The sequence below is a fragment of the Arabidopsis thaliana genome (genome assembly GCF_000001735.4).
Source record: "Arabidopsis thaliana chromosome 1 sequence".
Classification (NCBI taxonomy): domain Eukaryota; kingdom Viridiplantae; phylum Streptophyta; class Magnoliopsida; order Brassicales; family Brassicaceae; genus Arabidopsis; species Arabidopsis thaliana.
The window spans coordinates 6379333-6403591 of NC_003070.9; the positions used below are offsets into that span (position 1 = coordinate 6379333).

Consider the following 24259-nt stretch of genomic DNA (forward strand, 5'->3'; position numbering starts at 1 on the left):
TGTACAATTTTTTATTTTATATAAATTAAAACCATATAAAACCATATGTATCTCGACCCATGCTACAACATACAAAATTTTATATATTATATATTTTAAAATAAAATTTATATATTAATTTTGGGATTTTTCTGTTTTGCCGTCGGCATCTCTTAGTGGCGTAAACCCTAATTGACAGTCGAAAGCTTTTAAATATAAGGACGATACCGGCAAAAATAAAATCTAATGGGCCTTATATGGGTTTAATTCAACACTGCTACTCTAATGCTTCCAAAAGAAAACTCCATTCGATAAGGATTTGCTTCCCAGTTCAGGGAGAGGTGAATATTTTTCAAACTAACTCCAATAGTTTGGCATCTTCCTAGAGAGGAAACACCCCGCCTTAGCCACTAGAATATTTCCGACGTAGTTTGGTATCCGAAGTAAACTTTCCTCAACTCCATCCATTGTAGCTCTAAACACCCTAAATTGAGCTTTTAGATAGCAGAAAATAAAAAACCTAATGGGCCCTTATATGGTTTAGAAAACTTTAATATGGGGGTCTCGATATTTTTAGTACCAAAGTGTTTTTATTGCAAAACATTGGGCCTTACATGAAGTATTTTTGTACTTACTATTTGGCGGGTAAGTAAAAGTGTTTTCTTGATAAAAATGGTATCCATCCCGTTAAACAATTTTGTTCATAAAAATTTTGTTGGATAAGTTATATTTAATCCAACTCTTACACCGGATATTTCATATTTAACAATATACATAGTTAAAACTTAGAATATTTGATTAAAGTTTAAAATTATGACTTTTCTATCATATTTGTTTAACTTTTTAAATTGTTTTGAATCATCATATAATACATAAAGTAAGAGTTACAATTATATCTTATACGTATTATATAGCTTTAAAAAACACAATACACGACACCAAACGTAAGTATAAGAAAAAGAATCATAAAGTATACACTAGATCATAATCTGTTTTGGTTTAGCACGGAGAAAAATTAATTTTTAAATATTTATTTAAAGTTGGATTATTGTCTGTTTTATAATACAATTTTAATCATTCTATACATAATACAAATATTTACTTGTTATAGGGATAGGGGTACAATTTTTTTGGTTTGGTTTGGTTTCGGTTAGGTTTAGTTTTGGTTTTATAAAAACTAAAACCATATAGAAACTGTATGTAATTCGATTTGGTTACGATTGGTTTGTACAGTTTTTTTATTTTATATAAATTAAAACCATATAAAACCATATGTATCTCGACCCATGCTACAACATACAAAATTTTATATATTATATATTTTAAAATAAAGTTTCTATATTAATTTTGGGAGTTCTCTGTTTTGCCGCCAGCATCTCTTAGTGGCGTAAACCCTAATTGACAGTCGAAAGTTTTTAAATATAAGGACGATAGCGGCAAAAATAAAACCTAATGGGCCTTATATGGGTTTAATGCAACATCGCTACTCTAATGTTTCCAAAATGAAACTTTATTCGATAAGGAATTGCTTCCCAGTTTAGGGAGAGGTGAATAATTTTTCAAAATAACTCTAATAGTTTGGCATATTCCCAGAGAGGAAACACCCCGCCTTAGCCACTAGAATATTTCCGCGTAGTTTGGTATCCGAAATAAACTTTTCCTCAACTCAATCATGTTTTCAACTGTAGCTCTATCCTCACGGCAGAGATCTAACTCCAAATTATAAACCTTTAGCTTGTTTCTATTGTAAGATAGACGGGCTAGCTGAACAATCTTGGCTGCATGGTTCTCCGATGTGAATTGCACCTCTGCATAGCGTCCTTCCCTACCCTTAATGGTTTGATATGGGTTTCTAGTGGCATGCAAATAATTCTGTTAAAAACAAATAATTTTGTGTAATTTTTTATTTTGTTAACTATGCTTATTTTTAAAAAAAACATATTCATGTATTTTACTATCTTATATGATACACTAAATAAATCTACATATTAAGAAAATAAATTACAAGAGAACAATAAGACAAAATGGTTCATAGATATTTTTAGTGCATATCATCCTTGTTTAGAATATTTTAACATTTGTGACATAAAAGTATTTTTTTTAACATTTACGTTTAAAAAATAAAGACACTAACTTATAAATTTAAAAGAAGAAAAACAGTGAAAGAGGCATTGCTAAATGATGAAATAATAGTAAAAATAAAATTAGTGAAAAGGAGAAAATAATTGTGTGATTGTCATGTATATTCCTATAGAATACAGATGTTAGAAAATAGTGGAGGAAACAAACAAAAAAATAAATGTAGTAAAGAGACAACATCAGATCTGATCTGTCTTCAAACATGTTAATGCTTCATGTGTGGACGAGCAAACCCGGGCTGCACCAAAAACCAAACAAGCATATTAGTGAAGTGTATGTACACAGAATCTTCTTGATGAACAACTTCACTGTTTTAGAGTGTTTTGATTATAGCATCATTGTAGTAAAGTTACCTGAAGCAGTTTTGAAGGAGCTTCTTGATGAACAAGACCGTGGCTTCTCGTTTTCCTTCTATCCAACGCAGGACTAGTATTAGCAACGGTTATGTCCCAAAAGCTTCTCTTTTTAGCTGCTGCAACTGGAGATGCAAACCGATGACTCGGACTTTTCAGTTCCTTTTCCTTCTCCTTTGGTCTCAAGCTCCCTCTTGTGACAATCCTCCTTGTTTCTTTGCATCTTTCTGGAGTTTTCTCGCTCTTTCTACTACAAAGATCTTTCATTAATTCGTCTTTTTGCTTCTTCATCTGCAAACCATGTTCCCTCTTCATTCTCTCCATCTCCATCTTCAATGCCTTAACAGTCAGCTGAAGTTCCTTCACAGCTTCTTCTGCTTTTGTCCTTTTCAATGATTCTGGTGTGAAACATGTCCCTGATAACAACGAATGCCTTGGTTTCTTCTTCTGCTGAGCTGTTAATGCAGACGGTGGAGTCATAAGAGATGAGATTGATGGAGGTGTCAGAGAAATGTTGTTGTTGTTATTAGCAGCGGCTATGTTCTCTGCTTGTAGAGTCAAAAGCTTTTGCTGCTGCTTTGCTAGCTGGACACGCAATTCACTATTCTCTTTTTGAAGTTCTAACAAAAGCTTAGCCTGATCAGCTCCTTCTTCTTCACCCACTTGAACCACCTCTTCATTTACTTCACATTCCTTCACACGAATCTCCTTGGCTCGATCAGCCCAATGGAGAGTGTTTTGTGTTTCACCAAAAGATTGACTGCTTGGACTTATATTAGCAATCATCACCGTGTTACACGAGCCGCCTAGTGAGTCTTTGAGTAGTTGTGTGAGCTTTGAGTTTCTGTAAGGAATATGTTTCTTGCCTTCCACAAGCGCGTTAATGCAACTACTTAATGCAAGAAGTGATCTGTTTATGTTTGCACCTTCCAGTGATCTGAGCGTCCTTTGATCAGTTGCTAGCGCTCTTTCAGAACCCGCAAGATCAATGAGAGATAGCTTTCCTACCCGGCTGATGATATTCATGGAAGCATCTCTAGTCTTATACTCCACTATTACCTAGAGAACCGCAACAAAAGATCAACCTAAGACATTCCTGGCCTCAAAGTCGATGATACACTATTGATTTGACACAATATGAAACTGAGAAGAATGCAAATTCTAACCTGAAGGATGGCATGTGAGCGAGAAGATGTTTCATTGCAACGAGTAGGCTCGGTAGTTCTGTTTTGATTTCCCCTTTGAAGCAAAGCCATAACCTGCAATAAACCATAACAAACAAATCTTATATATTAGCTTTTGTTTTTCAAGATCATTAAAAATGGAAAATGTATAGATTACAAGAAGAAACCTCATCTGTTGAGTAAGCTCTATATTGAGTGAGACCAGCAGCCACAATTCCCTGTTTTCGTTCACATTCAGAGAAATGAAAACGAATGAGACCATTGTGTTCTTAATTCTTATCTAAAGCTCAAAGAGACAAAATGTAATGTCAGTTTTATGTTTACCTGCTTATCTTCACGGAGAATGAGAGGTCTACCAGGTGAAAGCAAATCTCTAACAGTTTCATTATAAACCTCAAGATAAGAAAGATGAACAACATGGTTCCCATCTAAGCTTCTCTGTCTAACTTTAGCAAACAAATCTTTGATTGCTAGAACCATTACACCTGGATTCTCCATTGTCCCTAACATCGTATAAGTCTTGCCTGCTCCCGTAGCACCGTAGCAGAAAACTGAACCATTTCTTCCTTCAAGAACTGCTTCAACAAGATCTCCTGTTCTGAATAAATCAAAAGGGAAAGACATCTAAGAACAATGCTAATCAAAAGATCCATTATTCAAGGCAATATGGTTGAATTACACTTACGTGGTGGAATAAACCTCTTGTTGTGTGGTAGTTTCAGGAAATGAAGAATCAAAAGTGAAATGACGAACACGGAGCCTCTTAAGCCTAAGGTAATCATTCTCATTCGTAAACTCCGTTAGGTAAACATCTCTTTTATTCAAAACCTTGACACAACACCTTGACCCATTCTCTCTTTCCTTTTTCCCCATTGGTCTAAGCCTAACAAACACCAAAATCCGACTCACAGAAGCATTAAGACTCTCCAATTTCTCAGCTTCCGAAACGTTTCTAGCTCCATTACCCATTGAAAGCTTCCTAATCACACCACTAGGCTTAACAGGAACCGAACTAACCCCAAAAATCCGATCTGCTTCAAATACATTGTTCTCTTTGGTATCTTCTTCAACAAAGGTAGAATCTTTACCGTCCAGGCGATGAAATCTGTCTCCTTTCTTGGAAGAATCAAGCAGCTGAGTCTTGAATCTCTGATCTTCAGGTTTCGGAGACTGATTATGATTAGGGTTCCTGAGAGAGAAAGAGGCTCTCTTTTGCTGCTCGTACAAGAGAGTCAAAGCTCTCATCTTTTCCTTCAACCCTTGATGTGGATTTCTCAACGGAAGATTCAGATTTGTGTTCTCTTGCTCGTTTCGCTCCTGTTTCATCACCTTAGATCGAGTAGATACCGGCATCTTTTTTCGTTCTTCAGAATCTAAGATTTTCTCACCATCCAAAATACAAAACCCAGCAAAGAAGAAGATCTTTAGAGTTGAAATATATGATTGATCAAACGCCGTTGATTGGACTGGAGAAGTGTGTGTTGGTCAAAATGAAAAAGCTTTGAGAGAGTGTAGATTAATTGCTTGCTATTTTCCACTCTTTAGATTAAACGCAAATTAAGAAAAAAAAATGAGAGTTTTTTGAAACTTTATTGTAACGGTCATAAATAGCTTTTTTTTGGGCCCAGTTAATATTGTTTTTTAATATAAGTGACAGGTGTGCGATTGGGAACATAATTGCTTTTTTCATAAATTCTAAATATGCGAATATATTTGGGTTTTCCGTTTTGATTTGGGCCTAAATCTACCATTTTGGTTTGGTATGTAACTTTGGTGTGATTGTCCTAAATAAAACCAAACAAAACATAAGAACTAAATCCTTTCTGTGATTAATCAGGATGTTAGAGACTAAATTTAGCTTAAGTTGATCCATGACATATCATATTATTCACATTGTATAAGAAAAGTAATTATAATCAAAGAAATAGTTTCAATTGTCCTGGTAAGAAAATCATAAAATGTACTAGTTGATATACATTGGTTCTATTTCGGTTCGGTTTGGTTGAATTATGTAATTAATTAGAATTTTCTTATAATTTCTTTCTAGCAAAACCAACTCATTGAACACTTTTTCCAAGATATATACACTTCGGAATAAAAAATAATCAGCCTTATAACTGAAATTTAATATTTATATAAAACATAAAAAAAATCCTGATGAGCCAATAAGCAATAATCATGACTAATTTTGGTGGTATGTTAAACCGAAAATTAATAAATTAAATATTATCCGAGCCGAAAATCAGACCAGACCTGAGCCATTCGCTGGAGTCATTTAGCTGAGCCTTTTACTTTCTCAACTTCTCAATTCCCAAAACCAGCCGACCGATTATTGAGCCAGCCTCGTTACCCTAGCTCCTCTCCTCCGTCAAATCCTCCGGCCAAATCAACGGATCCGCCGTCGTAACCCATCTCTCAGATCGACGAATCTCCCGACTCGCCGATCCTCCTAAGGTCATATCCCTTAAATCGGCTCAGATCTGTGGCTCATAGATCCAGCGCCGATCCTCTTTCTCTCTAGCTGCTGTTTCTGCTTTCCCTCCAAAAAAATAACTTCCCTCTCTCTCTCGCAACGGTTTTTACTCTACGGATCGTTTCACAGAGACTAATAAGACGCTTGGAATCAATGGAGTGGAATGTAAATAATGCATTCAAAACCTACAAAGGTAAATTGAAAACTGAATATGAAGATTCATCAATCTGATAATTTGTGATAAAGTATGGAACTTGTTTACCTTGGTCTCAGTGTATGTGTTTGTTCATTCAATTGAGACTAGAACCACTTATGATATTTTGTGGCTGCTTCTTGGTGTAGAAATGGAACCTAAAGCCATGATGGACATGACACTAGTTCCACATTCTGATCCCATTGACATTGGATTAGGCTCTTCTGATAAGTCAAATTCGGTTCCCCCTAAACGGAAGAAGACAATGACATCAGTTTATCTTAAATATTTCGAGACTGCACCAGACAGCAAAACTCGGAAATGCAAGTTCTGTGGACAAAGCTATTCCATTGCAACAGCTACTGGTATTATTCTTATATCCTCTGCATTTTATTCCAAGTCCTTTTGATTTTACTAACAACATATTTTTTGTTCTTGTTCTGTTTTCCTGCTCTTAAGGAAATCTTGGAAGGCATCTGACTAATCGACATCCAGGCTATGATAAGGCAGCAGCAGATGTTGTCACCAGCTCATCAGTACCACAGACACCACCGGCTGTTGTTAAACCGTCACAATCCCAGTCGAAAGTACCACAACTCGATTATGATCATCTTAACTGGTTAGTTCTCAAGTGGCTTGCTTTGTCATCACTTCCTCCCTCTACTGTAGACGAAACATGGTTGGGAAACTCCTTCAAATTTCTTAAGCCATCCATCCAGTTATGGCCGGCTGAAAAATATAAAGCCATACTTGATGAGGTTTTCACAAGTATGCGGGGAGATGTGAAGACAACCTTGGAGCATATCCAGTCCAAAGTTTCTGTCACTTTAAGTTTCTGGAATTCATATGAAAACATTTTTTATATGAGCGTAACGGGTCAATGGATAGATGAAAATTGGTCGTCTCATAGGTTGCTGCTCGACATATGTCGGATTCCTTATCCCTCTGGGGGTTCTGAGATTTATAACTCCCTTTTGAAAGTCCTTAAGACATATGCCATTGAAGACAGGATTCTATGTTGTACACATGACAACAGCGAAAACGCTATTCACGCTTGTCATAGCCTGAAGGAGTACTTTGATGGTCAAAAGGTCTTACCTTTCTGCTACATTCCCTGTGCCGCTCAAACTCTGAATGATATTATTGATGAGGGGTTAGCAACTATAAAGCCCATTATCTCTAAGGTTAGAGAATTCACACAAGAGTTAAACGCGTCCACAGAGCTATCTGATGATTTCATTCAGTTGACAACAGCTTATCAAGAAGGCAACTGGAAACTACCCATCGATGCTTCATCTCGTTGGAGTGGCAATTACCAGATGGTCAACATCTTGTGCAAGGTAAGATGTCTATAACTTTGACCTGTAAGCCATCAAGCTCTGAGATATTTATATGTGATGGCTTATATTGCTGCAGGCTAGCAAGTCCTTGGACTCGGTGATTAGGAAAAACGAGGATGCTCTAGAGAACAGAATGATGTTGAGTTCTGTAGAGAAGAACGCGGTGACTATTGTCCACAATTACTTGGATTTGGATTCATTTCACAAGACCACTAACGATATGTGCACGAACAAGGATCTCACGGTTGGTCTAGCACTGCTCTTCATGGATAACATATCCGAGATGATCACAACTTGCCAGAAATCATGCCACAACCCAGACTGGCTAAGAACTTGTGCTGAGAGCATGGCCCAGAAGGCCAGAAGTTACAACACTCAAGTGTGCAACGTATTCACTTACATTACAGCCATTCTTGACCCGCGGATCAAAACAGAGTACATTCCAGAGACGATTAATCTCGAGAGCTATATAGATGAAGCAAGAAGTCATTTCATTCGTAACTATTCTTCCTCTCATTTCACATCTTCAATGACTAGCGGGTATCGTCCTCAGGAGGTAGATGAAGGAGGAGGAAATATCTCATTTGCAGAGGAAATCGCTAGAAGGAAAAGAAGAGGAAGTATGAGTAACAATGTTGTTGATGAACTGACTCAGTACTTATCAGAGTCTATAGTTCCAATGCAGACTGATGTGCTTGATTGGTGGAAGGTAAACAGTGGAAGATACCCGCGACTTTCCAACATGGCTCGGGATTTCCTTGCGGTTCAGGCGACTTCTGCTGCACCGGAAGAGATCTTTTGTGGTAAAGGAGAAGAGATTGATAAGCAGAAGTATTGCATGCCTCATGATAGCACACAATCTGTTATTTGTATCAGATCATGGATTGAAGCTGGTATGAAACTGAAGTACAAGTGTAGTGAGATTGACTATGAACGACTAATGGAGTTAGCTGCCACCGTGGCCGCTGATAATTCTGCCGGAGGTTTAGAAAAAATTCAACAACATAGGTGAGATTATTTTTTAGTATTTGTACTAAAGAACTACTGTAATTTAGTTGTCATACTTTTAGCATGAATCATTGAATTTAGAGTTGGGTTGATGTAAACCAAGCTGGTTAGCTTTCTTCATAACCGTATGTACTTTCATATCATATTAGAGAGAAAAAAAAACACAATGTTGACTAATTAATGGGTTCTGTCTAACTAGAAAAGTGGAAATTAGTTGTACGAAAAAAGAAAATAGCTTATCTCTTTCTTTGTACCTTAGATTTTTCCTTGGTATAATGGATATCGATATGTCCAAGTCCAGTGTTTGAGTGACCAAGTTGTTGCTTTAATTTAATCTAGTTCAAATACGACTACTTTTGTGTTGTACCTCTCTACCTTACCTTCCTCGAATTTTCAATTCGTGTGCTAGTTTGCCAATTGTTTCTTTATAATTTTGTCGTCTCTATGATTGTTTAAGCATATTTAAATATTTGAGAGAAAAAAATACTAAGAGTTCAGTCGTATTTTGAAAAGTCCTCGCACTCCAAGTTTTAAAGTTGAATTCATTCTGTCATGGAAACGTACCTTTGTGGTTTTTCATTTCGATAGACATTTTTTAACTCTTCTGATAAATTCAAAATGTTTTTTTACATTGGTTAAAATTTGTTGCCAATTTCAATAAAGCTTTTTTTTTACTCGTTATAAAATTAAAAACTTGCTGAGAAATTATAGTTTCATATATACTTTGGACCGACGGTCAATACCAAAAAACTAAAATAAAATTTTGGTCAAGAATCGGGTCAATACAAAATATCTCCAAAGATCGAAGAGAAAGTTCAACAGGATTTTAATTTAATTGGTGTTCCGGACCTGCCGGCGCCGTATTATAATTCTTCAATAAATTTTATATTTTGGATTGCATAATCAAAACTATTTGCATAGCAGACATAGATTTCAAAATAAATTGATACGTAATTAGCTATTTACATAGGCAAGACAATTTTACGTTACATATTTTGCATGCTTGATATTCATTCTTTTTTTTTAGCAACCTTTGCTATATTCATTCTATTTTTTCCCCTTTTTTTGCTACTATCAATATCATATCAGATGTGGCGGTTCTTATGCATGGGATTATGAAAAATGATATTATATAATAGATGTCTTCGTAGTATTTTTTTATTGACAATCAAAATAAAATAAATTAGTTTAAGAAAGATCAAAAGTCTAGTGTCAAAATGTCCACTGACAAAAGTTAGCAGTTTTTCTTTTATGTAATAATCCGATTATAAAAAATTGCGTTAAGGAATCATAATGAGCCATGTGTCAGTCATATTTAAACGACGACGTTGGCAGCAGCCACACGTACAGCCTCAGGCAAGCATAAATAGAGATGGGCTCTTTCCTATAAGTTTCCCACTTTGCAAAGTGTAACACAAACAGTTCTCTTTAGAGAAAAAAAGATTCTCTCTATAAAACCTTCTCTTTGTGTCTCTCTTTGTGGTAAGAAAACAGAGCAACTAGATCTCTCTTCTCCTCTGCTCGTTCAATGTTATAACGATCTCGAGTATCACAAAAGAACAAGATGTCTATTCGAAGAATCTACCGATGTCTGAATTCTTTAATCAAAAGATCTTGTGCTCAATCTCTATGATCATACGCCCCATTTCACACTTTGTTTCACCTCTCAGTTTTTTTTTTTGTGTTTTTTTGTCCCTCTTTGTTTCACTTGAGAACAACCCCCTTTGAACTCGATCAAGAAAGCTAAGTTTGAAGAATCAAGAATGGTGCGGACACCGTGTTGCAAAGCTGAACTAGGGTTAAAGAAAGGAGCTTGGACTCCCGAGGAAGATCAGAAGCTTCTCTCTTACCTTAACCGCCACGGTGAAGGTGGATGGCGAACTCTCCCCGAAAAAGCTGGTATGTATTATTTTTTATTATGTTTATTCCGTCATGTTTGAATATTCAATGTTGGACCTTTATTGGTCATTATTGCTCAATTATTTTACTTAAATAATTCTTCTAATTGGATAGGACTCAAGAGATGCGGCAAAAGCTGCAGACTGAGATGGGCCAATTATCTTAGACCTGACATCAAAAGAGGAGAGTTCACTGAAGACGAAGAACGTTCAATCATCTCTCTTCACGCCCTTCACGGCAACAAGTTAGTCTCTCTACCTCTACATTTTATACTTATTTTTTGTTTGCATTAACATTTACTAATATTGTAATCTTATATGTGGTTTTAATCAGATGGTCTGCTATAGCTCGTGGACTACCAGGAAGAACCGATAACGAGATCAAGAACTACTGGAACACTCATATCAAAAAACGTTTGATCAAGAAAGGTATTGATCCAGTTACACACAAGGGCATAACCTCCGGTACCGACAAATCAGAAAACCTCCCGGAGAAACAAAATGTTAATCTGACAACTAGTGACCATGATCTTGATAATGACAAGGCGAAGAAGAACAACAAGAATTTTGGATTATCATCGGCTAGTTTCTTGAACAAAGTAGCTAATAGGTTCGGAAAGAGAATCAATCAGAGTGTTCTGTCTGAGATTATCGGAAGTGGAGGCCCACTTGCTTCTACTAGTCACACTACTAATACTACAACTACAAGTGTTTCCGTTGACTCTGAATCAGTTAAGTCAACGAGTTCTTCCTTCGCACCAACCTCGAATCTTCTCTGCCATGGGACCGTTGCAACAACACCAGTTTCATCGAACTTTGACGTTGATGGTAACGTTAATCTGACGTGTTCTTCGTCCACGTTCTCTGATTCCTCCGTTAACAATCCTCTAATGTACTGCGATAATTTCGTTGGTAATAACAACGTTGATGATGAGGATACTATCGGGTTCTCCACATTTCTGAATGATGAAGATTTCATGATGTTGGAGGAGTCTTGTGTTGAAAACACTGCGTTCATGAAAGAACTTACGAGGTTTCTTCACGAGGATGAAAACGACGTCGTTGATGTGACGCCGGTCTATGAACGTCAAGACTTGTTTGACGAAATTGATAACTATTTTGGATGAGTGAAACTCATAATCGATGAATCCCACGTGACCATGTCAATATGATGTCTATGGATATGTTACCTTGATGATGTTGATGGTAATAATAATAAATAATGATGGTGATGATGACCATGCATGAATCATGAATGTAGTTCGTGTTGTCACATATGCTTGTGTTTTTGTGTTTTTTTTTTTTGGTCTGAAGTGTGTTGTTTCGTTGTAAATGGATTATAAATGGTGATGTAATAATTATAATGTTAACGAGTTGTTAACTTTAGTACTTTTATTGTGTTGGTTATCAGAATTTGTATCCATCCGAATATGAGATTGCTTTATTTTGAAAAATCATTCATTAGCTGCTGCTGCTGCTAACTACTAGTACCATTGCTATTTTAAATTTTAATTGGCAGTATTCCACTATTAGGTCATCTTCATCTGTAAGATACTTTAAAAGGTTTTAAAATAAAATAAAAAATTACTGTAATTTAATTTTGTAATTATTTTTTTTTAAAAAAAATATTCAATTATAAGCAAACACTTATAGAAATAGTCTTTCACTGATTATTCCAAAATTTCTCAAGAAACGTTTCTTCATTTTTTGTCATTCTCTCTCCTCATTTATTAATTATTTATATTATCTTTATCAAAAGAAACTCTAAAAATTGTATGGATGGAGATGCTCTGGTTTATTTTATGAGTTAGGGCTAATAGATTGAGCAGATTGGTAAAGAAATATATCCTCAACCAGTTTTGTATATTAAAAAAAAAACCAACGATTAACTTATTTTGTGACTTAAATCTTTCATTCTCTAATGTATATAAAATTCACCCTATCAACATACGAATAATATTCAGCAATGAGACCCACATAAATTTAAAGCAAGCGAGAGGATCATTCTTTGAATGTTCCGAGGGTTAAAGATAAGAAGAAGTTGATACCAAAAAAAAAAAAAGGATAAGAAAAAGTGCATTATGATCCCTAACCTTTCGAAAGCACCATGAAGAAAACAAAAGCAAAAGCTGATTTGTGATTTGTTTCAATATTTTAATATTTCAAAAAAAGGGTGAATGAATTAATTTGCTTTTCAAAGATAGTGTTTTCTCTATATAAATAAAGTGATTAGAAAATAAAAATTATATTTCCAGGGACAGCCTATATCTTATTATCATGTCTGATTTAAAACTATAGGTAATGAAAAAAATATTACATCGTTGGCTTTTTGCCCAATTGTTGGTTTGTAAAAATAACAATTGTAATACCCGTATGAAAAATGAAAATTTTCTGAATATTTGGACTTCTGATCTTTTGGTGATTGTTAGAATTTAATTATCATACGTAGTTACAAAGAGTGGTAGTTAATTTCTGAATATATATTTACAATTTTCTTTTACCATCTATAAATTATATACACGTATATTATATTGAAATTCAGATTACAATACGCTAACAATGTTTGAATAAATCAATACTTCAATTCTATTTTTCTGCGTGAGGATGCCTACTAAGATAAAAGACATTTTGATGTTTATAGTCCAATATCATGATTTGAGCGTTGACGTATTCCCACGATACTATACATTTGTATTTCAGGTACGGTAATTAATTTGATCGTTTGTTTATTCAAGTTTATCTTCAGTAAAGTAACCCTTTTGGGAATAAGTGGGGGATTCCATGGATTCCATGGTATATTGCCATATTGGAGTCTTGGATTTACCCGAAAATTTTCGTGTTGACATTTTTGGAGATGCTACTTATTAGATTCTCCCATCTGTTCATCAACACTGTTAGCGCCGTCTTATCAGATTTTGTGTACGTGAGACGTGTTATGGAGATTCATCTAGATGACTAGATGTACATGTTGACAGGAACGAACGATTCTTACTTTTGGTCTTTTTGAACTCTTCAGATATATGTAAGTCGCTCGTTCTGCTAGGTGAAACATGAAAATTTAATCATTTTGATGGAAAATTGCTTTCAAAAACGAATATAAAGTAATTCATACACATTAATTTTTGTTATTCCACTCGCGAGGGTTGCTTCCACGAATCAATGAAAGATAAATCTATCGAATAAGTTGTTGTTTTCTAACAAATTATATAAACAAGTTGCAAGTATTTTATGATCATGTACACTATGCAATCAACCGGGCCATATCTAATTTTCTTTTTCTTTTCTTCCTTTAATTTCTTAACTTTTTGATCTGATAGTCGATTTAAAGAGGTTGATACAGTAGTTTGTGGATAAATATATTTAAAATAATTTCTAATATCATAAATAATGCATAAGCATGTGGGTCGTCACTAAGTCATTGCCGGTCTTTGCAGTTGGCACTCTGTGTAGTGGCCACATTCTTGTGCATGCATGCCTTTTGACATTTCAAAAGTCCCATGACGTAACGATATAAACAGTAGTATACCCAACCACATATATGTATTAATTTTTATTTTCAAGGTTGTGTCATCACTTTACATTTTTATGTTCAAAGTATACAGGCGAAAGAAATTATAAATAAAAAATTCTGATATATGTATGGTTGGAAAAATTTATGCTCTCTAGTTCAATTAAGGTTCAATATTTATATTTTTTGACACCGTATTTTAACAAGAGAAAACATCCCATATAATTAACTATCAAAATTTATAATTAAGAGAATTATAGAATGACTCGTTAACGGGAAAAAGTGAGAGACCATCTATTTAAAAGATCAAGTAGATAATTATTTGATGAAAACTCTCCATTTTTAACTTCTTTTTAGAGTCGCATTCTGTTTGCCTTTTAGAGTACCATATACCGTAATTAAATTTTGAAAAATATTCAAATAATTAAAATATGAATATGTAACATTGTTTTATAAAAACATAAAATGAAAATATAAGTGTGTTTTTTTAGTCAAATTATTGAGTTCTATTTATCAATATGATTTTACTTACTGATATAATACATATTAGGTGAGTGTTATAAGATGGCTGATTCTGATAGATTCGGCACCTATATATATTCCAATTCTACTTTTCTGCATGGGGATGAATATGGACGACCTGACAAAAAGTAGTACCACTTCTGAAGTTGCATCATATCATACCACTTTTGTTTTCACATAAGAACATTGTTGAAACGATGCTAAATTTTAATATGGTATTTGGTTAGTGTTGTAAATAATATATAATACTAATAAATTGCATATTCACAGGACTGTTTTTTCGCTTTAAATCTGCATTCTATATATATAGGACTATAAATCTTAATAATCTATTCATATTTTACTAAAAAACATTTTAAAGGCTTGTTTTTTTACCGATTTGAACAAACCTGTTACATCATAATGACAACGTTGGACACTAATTAAATCTAACATCTGATTAATTTCCGACAAACCTTATTGGCTGCTTCTTGAAGCACTAATATATAGCTTTTTAATTTGTATTTCCAGTAATATATGCTTAAGTCTTAACATACAAAAGGTAAGAGCACTGAGCACACATATTCATAGTTGAATAAGAGATCCAAGTAGGATGCATACAAAGTGATTAAAAAGAACAATTCAATCAATCGATACTGTATTTACTTTGATAGGTGTATAGAAAATATATGCGAGTCGATAATATATGCGATTCGATGTAAAGGTGCTATCACCATCCAACGGTTTCGTCGAAAGATCAAAACAAAGGTGATTCTATATATACACTATTTCCCCTAACTTTATTTCCACTTGTTACAGATAAATTAAATCTCCATTAAAGGACAACATTGATTGCTGATTTTTAGAAAAGTAAACAAGTAAAGTTGTGATTGCTCGATCCAACATGTTACGTGGAGATTATTCAGCTCTAAAACAATGAATTCATAGAACCTTAATTAATCATTACAGATACTTGATTTTTTTTTTTGGGTTTAAAATAAGTTAGTTGGCACCAATAATTCTCATAGCACCTTAATTGATCCGTTAATAATAGTTAGTTCCAATATCACCTGTAGGCAATACGTCGTATTCCCTAACTCGCTTTAATGGGAATGAGATTATTATCATCACTATAGGCTAGTATATCCACTAACCACACATGCACTTTTAAAGCATTTTTGGAAATGAGTATAATTTATCGATAGCTAGCTAGTAGAGCCGCTAACCACACAATTGTAAAACCGTCGGCCTTTGTAAATGTGTCGAATTCATTTAAAGTCAAAACTCCGTTTCATTTAATTTACGGATACAAATACAAATATAGACTCGTTTTTAGGAAAACCAATCGAAAACAGGTAACTTTGTGTAGAAAAAGAAAGATTTACGGATTTTTGGTCTACTAACTAAACATGTTATCCGAACATTGTTACTAAGAAACTTAAGACTAATACAACAAAACAAAAAAAATGGATCTAGAGATCTTAAAAGAAGCGATATTCGCCACGAAGATAGATCACTCGTTTTGGCGGTAGATTAACTGTCGAGAGGTTGCCAACCACCTTGAAATGCATATTTTGTGTATTTGGTTTTTCTTTTTCAATAACGTTTGTTACCGTTTATTCGATTTTTATATCGAAAAAGTCCAAACTCGAAAAAATCGAAAAGAAAGAATTTCCAAATCAAACGAAATGAAAGTAGACAAAGTTTTAGGATAGTAAATTAGTAACAATTTCTTATAAAACCAAAACAAATCGAAGAAACGGAACCGAAACCCTAATCGAGATCCCTTCCTTACACAAATCTATTTAAGACTGAGTGATAGGGTGTTAATAGACACTTTATATACTTCATGTCTCATCTGTAAAGAAAAAATTATTGGAAGATTAATATGGGAAAATTTGAAAAAGAAGTTAAAAACATTTGATAATACAGTGTCTGTCATTTAGTAAGCCAATGAATTTAGATCTGGAAAACAAAAATAACATATTTGGACAGTGAAGAAAGAATTTTGATACACTCATAGAAAACCCGAAAGGAGAAAAGCAAAAAAGCCAGATCACAATCTCAAACTCGCTTCTTCTTCTTCCTCACTCTCTTATTAGGTTCAGTTCCTTTTCGATTCTTCGTGTGGATCGCTGTCGGTAGATTTCCGATTTCTTTAGGTTCTGCTCGAAATCGTGGTTTAGTGTTTATTATCATCGATTCAGAAAACGGTGGGTAAACTTGTAGCGGAAGATGAGGCGGTGGCCGGTGGATCACCGGCGGCGAGGTAGAAGGAGATTGTCGAGTTGGATATGGTTTCTCCTTGGTTCTTTCTCTGTCGCTGGTTTAGTTCTCTTCATCGTTCAGCATTATCACCATCAACAAGATCCATCCCAGCTTTTACTTGTATGTCTTTCTCTCTTTATTTAATAAAATTTAATTGCTGAGATTTGAGTTTTGCTCTGCTTGATCTTCCCTCATGAAAAAATCTGGATCTTGTTGTGCTGACAAAAATTGTGAATTGTATAACCTAATGAATTTTAATTTGATGATGTAGTAGAAATTGGTGATTTCATTTACTAAAGATAAGACATTGGGTGAGTGTTTATAACTGCTAATGTTCGTGTCTTTTGGATAATCTCATCTTTTGACAGGAGAGAGACACGAGAACCGAAATGGTATCTCCTCCCCATTTAAACTTCACGGAAGAGGTCACAAGTGCTTCCTCCTTCTCTAGGCAGTTAGCAGAGCAAATGACACTTGCCAAAGCTTATGTGTTTATAGCTAAAGAGCATAATAATCTTCATTTAGCTTGGGAATTGAGTTCTAAGATCAGAAGTTGTCAGCTTTTGCTTTCCAAAGCAGCTATGAGAGGACAACCTATTTCGTTTGATGAGGCTAAACCGATTATTACTGGTCTATCAGCTCTTATCTACAAGGCTCAAGATGCACATTATGATATTGCCACCACTATGATGACCATGAAATCTCACATCCAAGCACTTGAAGAGCGTGCAAATGCAGCTACTGTTCAGACCACAATATTTGGGCAATTGGTTGCTGAGGCATTACCAAAGAGCCTCCACTGTTTGACGATAAAGCTCACATCTGATTGGGTAACAGAGCCATCTCGCCATGAACTGGCAGATGAGAACAGAAACTCACCTAGACTTGTCGACAACAACCTCTACCACTTCTGCATCTTCTCGGACAACGTGATTGCCACCTCGGTTGTTGTTAATTCAACTGTCTCGAATGCTGATCATCCAAAGCAGCTTGTTTTCCACATAGTGACGAATCGAGTGAGCTACAAAGCTATGCAGGCCTGGTTTCTAAGTAATGACTTCAAGGGCTCAGCAATAGAGATCAGGAGCGTAGAGGAGTTTTCTTGGTTGAATGCTTCATATTCTCCTGTTGTTAAGCAACTGCTGGACACAGATGCAAGAGCTTACTATTTCGGGGAACAGACAAGTCAAGATACGATTTCCGAGCCAAAAGTGAGGAACCCAAAGTACTTGTCATTACTGAACCATCTCAGATTCTACATTCCGGAGATCTATCCACAGCTAGAGAAGATTGTTTTCCTAGACGATGATGTTGTTGTTCAGAAAGATTTGACTCCACTCTTCTCCTTGGATCTGCATGGAAACGTCAATGGAGCTGTGGAAACATGTCTTGAAGCCTTTCACCGATATTACAAGTATCTAAATTTCTCGAACCCACTCATCAGCTCAAAGTTCGACCCACAAGCATGTGGATGGGCTTTTGGTATGAACGTTTTTGATCTGATCGCTTGGAGGAATGCAAACGTGACTGCTCGGTACCATTACTGGCAAGATCAGAACAGAGAACGAACGCTTTGGAAACTCGGGACACTCCCTCCAGGTCTACTATCTTTCTATGGTCTCACAGAGCCACTGGACAGAAGATGGCATGTCTTGGGTTTAGGTTACGATGTGAACATCGATAACCGTCTGATCGAAACAGCAGCTGTGATTCACTATAATGGTAACATGAAGCCTTGGCTAAAGCTGGCTATTGGTAGGTATAAACCTTTCTGGTTAAAGTTTTTGAACTCGAGCCATCCTTATTTACAAGATTGTGTCACAGCTTAAAGCAAAAGACGTTGAGAGTTGAGGCTAATCAATATCAGAAGATTCTTGATTTCTTATACACTTTGAAGATTCTTTTTTTTTTGGAATATTGTAGATCAAATTCAGATTTCCTTCTGAAGACTGTTTTTTGTTTTTTTTGGGTCGGAAGAGAAAACTTATAATCACACACACATTAGAGGTTGAATATATTACTTACAGGGATAATTGGTGACCTCTGTTCTACGTTTTTAAATAGGTTTGTTCTATCACTTGCAAACGAGAAAACTTTTATATACTACTACACTTGAAAGATAATTTTATTATATGAAAATTAAATAATTTTAAATACTACACTTGAGTAACAAAATTTCAATTCAACATACATACACGATATCATTAACTTTTTTTTGTTTATTATTGCAAATACATTGTAAATTTTTAGAAAGAAATTGCATAGTTACCAAACCAACAACTGAAAAAATCACATAAAACACGTTTGTGGGTCAAATAATAGCCTCACCAGTCACCACCAACCTACTTATCTATTCTCTGACTACAAACTATATATTATAACAAACAACAAACGTATTTTGGTATCAACGAGTATTAATCTCTTCATTACATAGCCAAAAAGAAAACACTCTCTATAATGGAATCCAAAACCATAAACGACGTCGTCGTATCAGAGTCAAATCACGAGTTAGCATCTTCGTCGCCATCAGAATTTGAGAAGAACCAGAAACATTACCAAGAAATCATCGCAACTCTTCCTCACAAAGATGGCTGGAGACCAAAAGATCCGTTCGTTGAGTACGGTGGTCACTGGTGGCTACAACCTCTTCTTGAAGGTTTACTTCACGCCCAGAAGTTCTTCAAGGCACGTCCCAATGATTTCTTCGTCTGCAGCTACCCAAAAACCGGCACGACTTGGCTCAAAGCCTTAACTTTCGCAATCGCAAATCGCTCCAAGTTCGACGTTTCAACAAACCCTCTTCTCAAACGTAATCCACACGAGTTTGTGCCTTACATCGAAATCGACTTCCCGTTTTTCCCAAGCGTTGATGTTCTTAAAGACGAAGGAAACACGCTTTTCTCGACTCATATCCCTTATGATCTCTTACCTGAATCAGTTGTGAAATCTGGTTGCAAGATTGTTTACATATGGAGAGACCCAAAGGACACGTTTGTGTCGATGTGGACTTTTGCTCACAAGGAGAGATCACAACAAGGACCAGTGGTTAGCATTGAGGAAGCTTTTGATAAGTACTGTCAAGGTTTATCAGCTTACGGTCCTTATCTTGATCATGTTTTAGGGTATTGGAAAGCTTACCAAGCAAACCCGGATCAGATTTTGTTTCTCAAGTATGAGACAATGAGAGCTGATCCATTGCCTTATGTGAAGAGATTAGCTGAGTTTATGGGTTATGGGTTCACGAAGGAGGAAGAGGAGGGAAATGTTGTTGAGAAAGTAGTGAAGCTTTGTAGCTTTGAGACTTTGAAGAATCTTGAAGCTAACAAAGGTGAGAAAGATAGAGAAGATCGTCCTGCTGTTTATGCCAACAGTGCGTATTTCAGGAAAGGGAAAGTTGGGGATTGGCAGAATTATCTGACTCCGGAGATGGTGGCTCGTATTGATGGTTTGATGGAAGAGAAGTTTAAAGGAACTGGCTTTCTTTCTTCAAAATCATGAATGTGATCTTCTTTTGTCTTGTTTTCGAGCTATGAATGTCTGATTCTTCTGATCCTTTTGCTGGTTATAGCATAAGTTGCTTTTGTTTACTAGTATACTCTCCATTGGAGGAATATGTGGTGAACTGCTGTATTGTTGCTCTTGTTGAGTGTATTTACACTATATGTATCGATTATTGGTCAATGATCATAAACTAATGATGTATTGATGTTGGCAAAGAAACACAAATTAATCAATAAGAAAAAACAGAGCAACTCTGTTTTGCACCAATACCAAAAGGGAAGAAACATATCACTTATAATTGTATAAGCAAAGTTAGTGTCTTTGATGTTCAGTGTGTATGGGAGCATATCACTTATAACTGTATAAATCCTTTTGAGTTGATCAACTAAATACTATAGAAAGGGTGTACAGAATAGCGAAATATGCTGAAATTGGTATAAGAATACGATTTATTTATGGTTTGGACAAAACTCAATGTATCGTTTTGTCCATTATAGCATGAAATATATAGATTGAATCAGGATATTCAAAACAAAGATCACCAATGTTGTGTGATGTTTTGAGTATTGTTCATCGTTACTACATTTGTTTGCTCAATCCTTTCGGTGGATCAGTTTTTCTTTCCAAAAGTACTAATTTCGAGTTTTGTGCCCTTTAACAGCCAAATAGTGCAAACAAAAACCAATTACCAATTGACGAGTCATGTAAAAACGATAAAACTGGAAACTTATCACAGCATCTTTTCCAAAACATCAAGAAAGTTCTTACACAAAAACATCAAAGCTGCTCAATTTTGGTCTGCACATTGATTATGTGTCGGACAGAGACTATCGAGTAATACCCAGTAGTCAATTATCTGGTTTTTGATCGATTCCATCAAAATTTGATCTTTTTTCTTCTCTGAAGCGAAAGCTCTCGCCTTTACATTTTCGCCAATTGTGCAAATTTACTGTTCCACAAGTTTTCAAAATGAAGGCGATCTTCAACCGTAGAGTTGTCGTCGACTCATCTTCGCGTCTCACCAAGCTGCTCGCGAATCCAACTACTCATTCTCACCTGAATCGTCAAACTTTCACTTCTCTCTATAAACCAAACCAGAGCCGCCATTTTCGAACACACTATCTTCCTTCAAGCCCGTCGTCTCCTCCCGTGAGCCGCTTTGACCCTTCTCAGCTATGGCGATCGGAGAAAATTCGTGGGTTTTTCGCGAGCGCTTTAGGGAACAAAGCTGTGAAATTGGGAAATCTCGTGGAATCCAGAGTTGGGTTCATTGGTTCTCAGTTTCCCAAAAAGGGTTTCGAATTCCAGAGGTTTTCTGGGTTTCAAAGGCGTGGCTGGTATGTTATTGTCCCTCATTCCTCATCCCTCATCATCCCTAAATTTCTTACAACCTCATTGAGATTTGATGTGGGTTTCACTTGTGTGTTCTTCTACCTTTTGACAGGAAGCATTGGCTTCAAGGGTTATCAGATCGTGACGTTGTTCTTGGGTTAGTTATAGCTAATGCTGGTGTGTTTGTGATGTGGCGTGTTTTCAATCAACAATTCATGATGAATAACTTCATGGTTAGACCTCAAAGCTTACACCTTTATAGGCGTTTCGTTCCAGTACATGTTTGTTTATGGAGATTTAGGTTCTAGATGTCTTTTACATGTAATGCTGGTGATAATTTAGTTGATAATGACTTTATTGATTGATATTTTTGGCAGATATCGTTGGATAATTTCAAGAGTGGGCGTCTACACACTCTGATAACTTCAGCATTCAGTCATATTGATATTGGACATATCGTCTCAAACATGATTGGACTCTACTTTTTTGGAACCAGTGTAACACTTCTTTTCTCTTGTGATTTGTATTTGTTGAGTGAAGTACTCTTGAGCCTGTCGCTGCTAGTTTTTGGAAAGTTTTGATAGAGAGAATGAATTGTTTTCTTCAATCACTTACTTCTTCATTTTCCCGCATCCTTCTCTTGCTAGATCGCTAGAAACTTTGGTCCTCAGTTCCTTTTGAAGCTGTACCTTGCTGGAGCCCTTGGGGGCTCTGTTTTCTACTTGATTCACCATGCTTATATGGCTGCAACATCGCCCAAGGTAGGGAGCAACCAGCATTAATTTTTTTGCAGTTAGTTTCCTTTATCTCAAATCATGCTAGGTCCTCAGATAAGTTAGTTTTTCATTTGAATTATGATGTGGTGTGGGAAGGCCTATCCTTTTTATATTGGGTGACTAATCATATGCGGTGAACAGGGTCAAGGAGCTTTCGTGAGGGATCCATCGAGAACCCCGGGACTGGTATGTTTGAATTTACTGGTTTTATTAAAAGAGCAGTGACATTCATTCTTTGATGTGGTTATCAGACATTGAAATTGTGATCATTGATTCTAATTTAACATGAATTTGACATAAAGATCCATTGTTATGTAATTGTTTGCCCGCAAGTGAGAATGATTTGAAGAACTCTTTTTCTGTTGTATAAAAGGGCGCGAGTGGAGCCGTGAATGCCATCATGCTGCTCGATATCTTCCTGCACCCAAGAGCTACTCTATACTTGGAATTTTTCATTCCAGTTCCGGCAATGTTGCTTGTAAGTTTTAAGCTCTCTAGCTCAATCATGTCAGGCTTTTAAAGCTCTCTTCTTAAGTCGACTAAAACTCACTCTTCTTTATCTTTCAGGGTATCTTTCTCATAGGAAAAGACATTTTAAGGATAACAGAGGTAATCTACTAAGACATTGCAAAATTTCAAAGTTTGTTTGGAACAATCTGATGATATTTTTTCCTTTACAAAACAACAAACAATTTGAACACTGCAGGGGAACAGTAACATATCAGGTTCAGCTCATTTGGGAGGAGCTGCAGTTGCAGCCATCGCCTGGGCTCGGATTAGGAAAGGCCGTTTCCGCTTTTGACTTGACCTTGCTTGGTTTTGGTCATCTTTAGAGAAATCTATCTATAAATGATTTAAGTAAGTTTGAATCTTTGAGACCATATTGTGTGTGGCTCACATGAACAGTAATTTTAATCAGACTAGATTGGTATGGTATTTTCTGTTTTTACTGTCAAAACTCAAAACTATTAGTTGAATTCATATTGATACAATAAATGGAATATTTAGAAATGTTAAATTCAATAAATGGAATTATATCGTTTGACATACGTAAATAAACAAAAATACACGGAATGTTTACATCTATTCCATTTAAATGTTCTGATAACTTAAAAAATTCTAATCATAATATGGAGTAGGATTTAACTCGTGCTACACCACGGAGTAAATATTTTATTCATACATTTAATAATATTAATTTTTATGGTTTTAGTTTAATATTAAAGTTATATAATTTTATATTAATAATATAACTAAAAAATTGGTGATGATAAAATAATAAAATAAATATTTAACATGTGTTATATCAATCCAAACCCGTCCTGTTATATTTTATATCAATCCAAACTCGTTCCGTTATATTTTTCGTCTCATGATCTATTTTTTTTTATATAAGTTTAAATATTAGTTATGGAATTAGTCGGGATTGTGATTTTATGCCGAAAAAGTTATGGACTTTTAATTCCATAGAATATTCAAACCAAGATAAGAAATGTTTTTAGGTGCACATATAATTGGGTTTGCTCATTTTACGGGATCGTAAATGTATTTTGGTTTGTTTCACAATGTTTGTTTTAATTTATTGCCGAAATTTAATACAAATAATTCAAATAGTTCAAATTTTGGTTGTTTTAAGATTTAGTGAATATTGTAGGTGAGATAAGGAGAAAATAATCTATTGTATTTGGCGTGACATAAGGGATTGCCATATATTTCGAATCTTTTTGGTTTGTTATAGAATTAATTGCCCTAAAAAAATTCAAACCATTAATTAAAAAAATCAAATAATTAAAATCTAGTGGCAGT

At 35.3% G+C, this 24259-nt stretch overlaps 6 protein-coding genes across 6 annotated transcripts; 5 read left to right on the plus strand and 1 right to left on the minus strand.

The window, feature by feature from the left end:
- Nucleotides 1–2108: 2108 nt before the first annotated feature.
- AT1G18550 (ATP binding microtubule motor family protein) lies at nucleotides 2109–5255 on the minus strand. Its single transcript, NM_101713.5, has 6 exons — nucleotides 4341–5255; nucleotides 3980–4253; nucleotides 3823–3873; nucleotides 3638–3730; nucleotides 2472–3530; nucleotides 2109–2356 (listed from the first exon to the last, which is right to left on the minus strand). Exons 1-6 carry the CDS (start codon nucleotides 5006–5008, stop codon nucleotides 2324–2326), a joined length of 2178 nt encoding a protein of 725 aa, NP_173290.4. The 5' UTR covers nucleotides 5009–5255; the 3' UTR covers nucleotides 2109–2323.
- Nucleotides 5256–5853: 598 nt separating this feature from the next.
- Nucleotides 5854–8848, plus strand: AT1G18560 (BED zinc finger and hAT dimerization domain-containing protein). Its single transcript, NM_001332349.1, has 4 exons — nucleotides 5854–6321; nucleotides 6471–6686; nucleotides 6781–7661; nucleotides 7738–8848. The coding sequence occupies exons 1-4, from the start codon at nucleotides 6282–6284 to the stop codon at nucleotides 8671–8673; spliced, it is 2073 nt and encodes a 690-aa protein (NP_001319034.1). The 5' UTR covers nucleotides 5854–6281; the 3' UTR covers nucleotides 8674–8848.
- Nucleotides 8849–10066: 1218 nt separating this feature from the next.
- Nucleotides 10067–12054, plus strand: MYB51 (myb domain protein 51). The gene is made up of 3 exons (NM_101715.4): nucleotides 10067–10568; nucleotides 10683–10812; nucleotides 10902–12054. The coding sequence occupies exons 1-3, from the start codon at nucleotides 10433–10435 to the stop codon at nucleotides 11692–11694; spliced, it is 1059 nt and encodes a 352-aa protein (NP_173292.1). The 5' UTR covers nucleotides 10067–10432; the 3' UTR covers nucleotides 11695–12054.
- A 4382-nt stretch (nucleotides 12055–16436) lies between these two features.
- On the plus strand, nucleotides 16437–18942 carry GAUT11 (galacturonosyltransferase 11). Its single transcript, NM_101716.7, has 2 exons — nucleotides 16437–16964; nucleotides 17213–18942. The coding sequence occupies exons 1-2, from the start codon at nucleotides 16812–16814 to the stop codon at nucleotides 18671–18673; spliced, it is 1614 nt and encodes a 537-aa protein (NP_564057.4). The 5' UTR covers nucleotides 16437–16811; the 3' UTR covers nucleotides 18674–18942.
- A 256-nt stretch (nucleotides 18943–19198) lies between these two features.
- SOT17 (sulfotransferase 17) lies at nucleotides 19199–20697 on the plus strand. Its single transcript, NM_101717.3, has one exon. The coding sequence runs from the start codon at nucleotides 19302–19304 to the stop codon at nucleotides 20340–20342; it is 1041 nt and encodes a 346-aa protein (NP_173294.1). The 5' UTR covers nucleotides 19199–19301; the 3' UTR covers nucleotides 20343–20697.
- Nucleotides 20698–20949: 252 nt separating this feature from the next.
- Nucleotides 20950–23462, plus strand: RBL12 (RHOMBOID-like protein 12). The gene is made up of 8 exons (NM_101718.5): nucleotides 20950–21682; nucleotides 21790–21910; nucleotides 22055–22174; nucleotides 22325–22438; nucleotides 22595–22639; nucleotides 22827–22931; nucleotides 23021–23062; nucleotides 23160–23462. Exons 1-8 carry the CDS (start codon nucleotides 21315–21317, stop codon nucleotides 23253–23255), a joined length of 1011 nt encoding a protein of 336 aa, NP_564058.1. The 5' UTR covers nucleotides 20950–21314; the 3' UTR covers nucleotides 23256–23462.
- Nucleotides 23463–24259: the final 797 nt, after the last annotated feature.

Coding starts and splice junctions, on each gene's coding strand:
- AT1G18560 (NM_001332349.1), top strand. CDS start 6,282: ATGGAGTGGAATGTAAATAATGCATTCAAAACCTACAAAG. Junction 6,322..6,470: donor TGCATTCAAAACCTACAAAG/GTAAATTGAAAA, acceptor TTCTTGGTGTAG/AAATGGAACCTAAAGCCATG. Junction 6,687..6,780: donor TTCCATTGCAACAGCTACTG/GTATTATTCTTA, acceptor CCTGCTCTTAAG/GAAATCTTGGAAGGCATCTG.
- GAUT11 (NM_101716.7), top strand. CDS start 16,812: ATGAGGCGGTGGCCGGTGGATCACCGGCGGCGAGGTAGAAGGAGATTG. Junction 16,965..17,212: donor ATCCATCCCAGCTTTTACTT/GTATGTCTTTCT, acceptor ATCTTTTGACAG/GAGAGAGACACGAGAACCGA.
- RBL12 (NM_101718.5), top strand. CDS start 21,315: ATGAAGGCGATCTTCAACCGTAGAGTTGTCGTCGACTCATCTTCGCGT. Junction 22,175..22,324: donor TCTACTTTTTTGGAACCAGT/GTAACACTTCTT, acceptor TTCTCTTGCTAG/ATCGCTAGAAACTTTGGTCC. Junction 22,932..23,020: donor CAGTTCCGGCAATGTTGCTT/GTAAGTTTTAAG, acceptor TTTATCTTTCAG/GGTATCTTTCTCATAGGAAA.
- SOT17 (NM_101717.3), top strand. CDS start 19,302: ATGGAATCCAAAACCATAAACGACGTCGTCGTATCAGAGTCAAATCAC.
- AT1G18550 (NM_101713.5), bottom strand. CDS start 5,008: ATGCCGGTATCTACTCGATCTAAGGTGATGAAACAGGAGCGAAACGAG. Junction 4,254..4,340: donor CAAGAGGTTTATTCCACCAC/GTAAGTGTAATT, acceptor TGATTTATTCAG/AACAGGAGATCTTGTTGAAG. Junction 2,357..2,471: donor CTCCTTCAAAACTGCTTCAG/GTAACTTTACTA, acceptor TTTTTGGTGCAG/CCCGGGTTTGCTCGTCCACA.
- MYB51 (NM_101715.4), top strand. CDS start 10,433: ATGGTGCGGACACCGTGTTGCAAAGCTGAACTAGGGTTAAAGAAAGGA. Junction 10,569..10,682: donor AACTCTCCCCGAAAAAGCTG/GTATGTATTATT, acceptor CTAATTGGATAG/GACTCAAGAGATGCGGCAAA. Junction 10,813..10,901: donor CACGCCCTTCACGGCAACAA/GTTAGTCTCTCT, acceptor GGTTTTAATCAG/ATGGTCTGCTATAGCTCGTG.